The sequence below is a fragment of the Malus domestica genome, chromosome 14 (assembly GCF_042453785.1).
Source record: "Malus domestica chromosome 14, GDT2T_hap1".
NCBI classification, from domain to species: Eukaryota; Viridiplantae; Streptophyta; class Magnoliopsida; order Rosales; family Rosaceae; genus Malus; species Malus domestica.
In genome coordinates, this window is record NC_091674.1 from 6,019,547 (window position 1) to 6,023,774 (window position 4,228).

The window sequence follows — 4,228 nt, forward strand, 5'->3', positions numbered from 1 at the left end:
GACCTATTGAAGGCTTACTCCAAGTATTGACCAAGAAAAGAAACCTTGCACAAATACGTACAATTAATTAGCATAAAGCCTTTGCAAGTGAAGAAATGAGCTCATCTTTAAGGAAAAATGCAAGTTATTCCAACTTAATTACCACAAAGCCTAAAAAATTATGAAAAGTTTGCTTAAATTGGATGAAATGATCCTAACCCTTTCCTAGTACTAATCCCAACCTAAAATGTGATGGGAGGCAATCTTTGTGTTAACGTTAACTAAGTTTAATTATAATACTTAATAATGATTATATTAGTCAACCTTATGAACCTAAGGGGCGATGATCAATGTCAGAAGCAACGTCTTCAACAATTGTTTTTTTTTTTTTTCTTGGTGAGCAATAATTGTTTCTTGCATGCTAGGAACAAGTGTAAGAATACCCTAACCAGCTTGTGAAAATACTACCAAGCAACAAAGAAGAAAAAACAAAATCAATGCACAAACTGATGTGTGATCTTTATGTCTTGAAATATTTGTGGGGGTTTAATTAAGTAGATCTGGATTCAGTACTTCATCACAACTTGGACACAATTAATACACGATCAATTACAAGAAAATTTAGCACAAATTAAGGACTCAACAGGCTAGGATTCGGTGCCTTGAAGTTAGGGTTTCTTGTTAAATATATATACTAAATAAACTACATGGTAATTGTTTCTTTCAGTTTTGCATTACCTAATCAAAGCTTAACGCTTGACCCAACTGTTCGTAATCCACAAAATCATTCTTACTGACACTTTGAATATGTCCTTGAATTCATTCGAGATATAAACAAACATGTGTATACAACATTCCTGCTCTTATAATGAATTATTCATATGTAGTCATTCATGTTAACTTGTGAAATAAGCGTTGTATGTAGTACTCATTATTTGCAGAAATTATGTTATTAATTACTTAAGGAATGAAATTTGATTTTGAAATCTCTAGTTAATTAAACAAGAATATTGCATTCAAACGTACGAAATTAATATACTTGATATACTTGATGACACACTTTCTAATAAAGCTGGACCTCCATTCAATACCACGTAGAATTATTGATTAAAAAGTTGGCGTGTTATATACCGTCTGATTAAATATCCATCGCAACTGATAAAACGAACAAATACAACGCTTCAGCTTTGGTCAAAAGATACACAGTAACAACTGAATTTAGGCCTCTCCTCTCCTGAGGTAGTACCCAAATTCTATATAAATTTCAAGTTAAAGTATAGAATTTCTGCCAATGTTCAAAATTAAATAGACCCGATCGCATCTATTAATTTAATATAAAAACCCATCACTCACGAAACAAAAGCACTAAAACAAAAAGATAAAAAAAGATGAGGACGATAATGATAAATCCAACACTTTATCCAGCATCTGTTTATATATAAGAATCTCACACATATTGCAAGTTGAAACTATAGTTGCACCAAGTTCACACTTCTAAATTAACCTCAAATACTCTCTCTCCCAAGTTACACCGAATAAAATCCCCCATTGATTTGCCTACATATGCTTTTGACCTACTTGTTGTTATCATCATCCTCATCAGCCATTGCACGACTAATCGTTTGGCCTAGCAAGCTGCTCATGGATCGGGCTTTAACGATCCCAAGCTTCATCCGCTTCTTTGTAACCAGCAACGGCTTCTTGATCTCTTCATCTTCACCTTCATTTCCTTTACCTTCACCAATATCACCATCGTCCAGCAGCCAAACAGCTTTCGTGTCTTCTTTCTGTGGCGGTGATGACTCCACGGATAATATTCTAGACGCTGATAGTTGCTTGAATTCAGTCTCAGTAGAAGCAATTCTAGTACTAGTAGTAGTGGTAGTAGCAGTTGCCGCAGGCGTTGACCGGCTTCGGACACTATTCATGCTCCTTAACCTACCCTTCCCCAAGTGATGCTCACAAAGAGAGTACCCAACAAGCGTTTGTTGGCAACACCTCCATCCTCTTCCGTTAACTCTACTGCACCGCGACCCCTCCATGAGTGCACCTCCCCTTGCCCTCTTTCTTGTTGCACTAGCACTAGTAGTGACTCTATTGCCATCAATCACATGATCGTCTTGTTTCTGATGAACATCGTCATTTTGTTGCTGTCGAGGTTCACTTTTCTTGTTCGTCTTCGTTTTCGTTGATTTCTTGTCTTTCTGATCATCCATTATCGTCTGTCCGATATTATTGGCTCCTCTCTCGAAGCTTCCTCTTCGCTTCTTCAATGGAAACGCTTTCTCTCCTTTAAACCAACTCCCAGCAGCTATACATATACATATATGAGTGCAACCCAACAACAGTCACAACATGATCATACCAATAATTAATACAATGCAAGCAAGAAATGGTAAAGACAATTTTCATGAATAATTTGTGTGTACATATTTATATACGGAAATAGTATGAATATTTCACCTGGGTGAGAAGAACTAGATCCCGAAGCAAACCCCATTAACGTTTCTGCAACCAATATGCTTTCCTCCCTAAAAAAACAACCACACCCAGAAGATCGATGGATCAACAACCACACAGATCAATACGTAGGTCAAATTTTAGTCCAGGTGAAAAAAGAAAAAATAACCCAAATAACCCAGAAAATAAGAAGTGCAACATATATGTAGTTTGAGTTTATAGTATTGGGGACCATATTATATTAACCCATGCTAACGTGCACCGCATGGGTACATTTGTTAAGCCAAATATAAGGAGGAAGGAAATAAAATAAAAATAAAACAAAATAAATAAAAAGGAGCAGCTAGCTAAAGGATTAGATTAGATGGGAAGGTATGGTGGCTAGCCAAAGCTGATATAAAAACAGTATTTCCACTTACACTATAAATATTTTCCTTTCTTTTTCATCCTTTTTCATTTTTCCTTTTAATGAGCTGTATAAGTAAGTAAATCAAGTCTCCTTTCACATGAAATATTGAAGAATTTACTTTACTTATTTATTAATTTATTTTCTCATCTATCTTAATTACCTGATATCATCATCATCATTTCCCTTCTGATCTCCTCCCTCTCTGGACTCTCTCTCATCTTCTTCCCCTTTCAATATCGATATCTCCTTCAAAAATTACACCAGATATTATATATATACACATATATATATGGCCTTGTATTGAAACTCCAATGGTGGGTGCAAATGAAAGAACCATGAAATTAATCAACACAAATAAAAGTGCACCAACATCACCATGTGTAACAAAATTAAGTAAAAAACAACAAAAGGGTTGTAAATTTGTGAGCATTAAATTTCACTAACCAAACCACAATCTTGCTTGTTCTCTTTGTTCTTATTCTCCCCAGAACCATCAGAACCCTTGCCTGCTCGTCCGATCGGAAAGACTCGCTGATCGGAGGGCTGAGGAGGGGGGTGGCCCACATGGACAGTTTTCTCAACTGGTTGGGAGGGATTTGGAGGATCATGGCGGTGCTGGGGGTGGAGTTGCACCACGGGTGGTGGTGAGTAGTTGAGGTCGTGGAGGAGGGGATCTGATAAAGGCACCGGAGAGAGAGACGACAGAGGGAAGGGCACCTGTCGTTTCCGGATCCTCATCGGTATTTTTTTGGATAAGAAGATATTATTACTTGGATTTTCTCAGGCCAGATTCTGATGCTTTCAATCACACAAACGCACAGAGAAAAGATGTAGTTGTAGATGGAGAAAGTTAGAGAGAGAGAGGGGTGCAAGAAAACCCAAAACCCATGTCAAAAACTACACCAGGAGAGAGAAAGTATCAAACTTTTATTTGTTGCACCAAAGAGAAGAGGAGGAGGGAGAGGGGTGGCACGTGTGGGACGGTCAAATGGGAGGAAGTGGAAGGGGAGGAGGGGCTGCACATGTGTGGGAACCAGCTGGGCGGGTAGCCGGTAAACGAGAGGAAGGGAGGGGTACAGGGTACGGACGATTATTGCCAGGGTGGAAGGGGGGAGGACGAAGAGAATACAAAATGATGGGAGTGGGTAGTTTTATCGTTTATACTTTTAAGAAGGCACTGGTGGGTCCCGCCTACCCTTTGAGAGTCCATGTAACAACGACCCACATCAGATGCCTTTCTTTGATTTTTCTTTTCCTTTGTTTCCAAAGAAATAAAAATTAGGGAAAAAAGGAAACTATTTTTCCCAACTCTCCCCACCACTATCGATAACGTATTCTTACTTGGTGCAAATTGTGGCAGTCAAAAGAAAGGGAAAATTT

At 38.1% G+C, this 4,228-nt stretch overlaps 1 protein-coding gene across 1 annotated transcript; it reads right to left on the minus strand.

Moving 5' to 3' along the window:
• Positions 1–1,377: 1,377 nt before the first annotated feature.
• Positions 1,378–3,972, minus strand: LOC103420768 (uncharacterized). The gene is made up of 4 exons (XM_008358803.4): positions 3,293–3,972; positions 3,009–3,094; positions 2,443–2,510; positions 1,378–2,290 (listed from the first exon to the last, which is right to left on the minus strand). The coding sequence occupies exons 1-4, from the start codon at positions 3,584–3,586 to the stop codon at positions 1,554–1,556; spliced, it is 1,185 nt and encodes a 394-aa protein (XP_008357025.3). The 5' UTR covers positions 3,587–3,972; the 3' UTR covers positions 1,378–1,553.
• Positions 3,973–4,228: the final 256 nt, after the last annotated feature.

Bases quoted from the DNA above. Each gene is read 5' to 3' on its own strand.
- LOC103420768 (XM_008358803.4), bottom strand. From the start codon at position 3,586: ATGAGGATCCGGAAACGACAGGTGCCCTTCCCTCTGTCGTCTCTCTCT. The intron at 2,511-3,008 runs GTAATTAAGATA...TTGTTTTTTTAG, and splicing joins AATGATGATGATGATATCAG to GGAGGAAAGCATATTGGTTG. The intron at 2,291-2,442 runs GTGAAATATTCA...GTATATGTATAG, and splicing joins ATCTAGTTCTTCTCACCCAG to CTGCTGGGAGTTGGTTTAAA.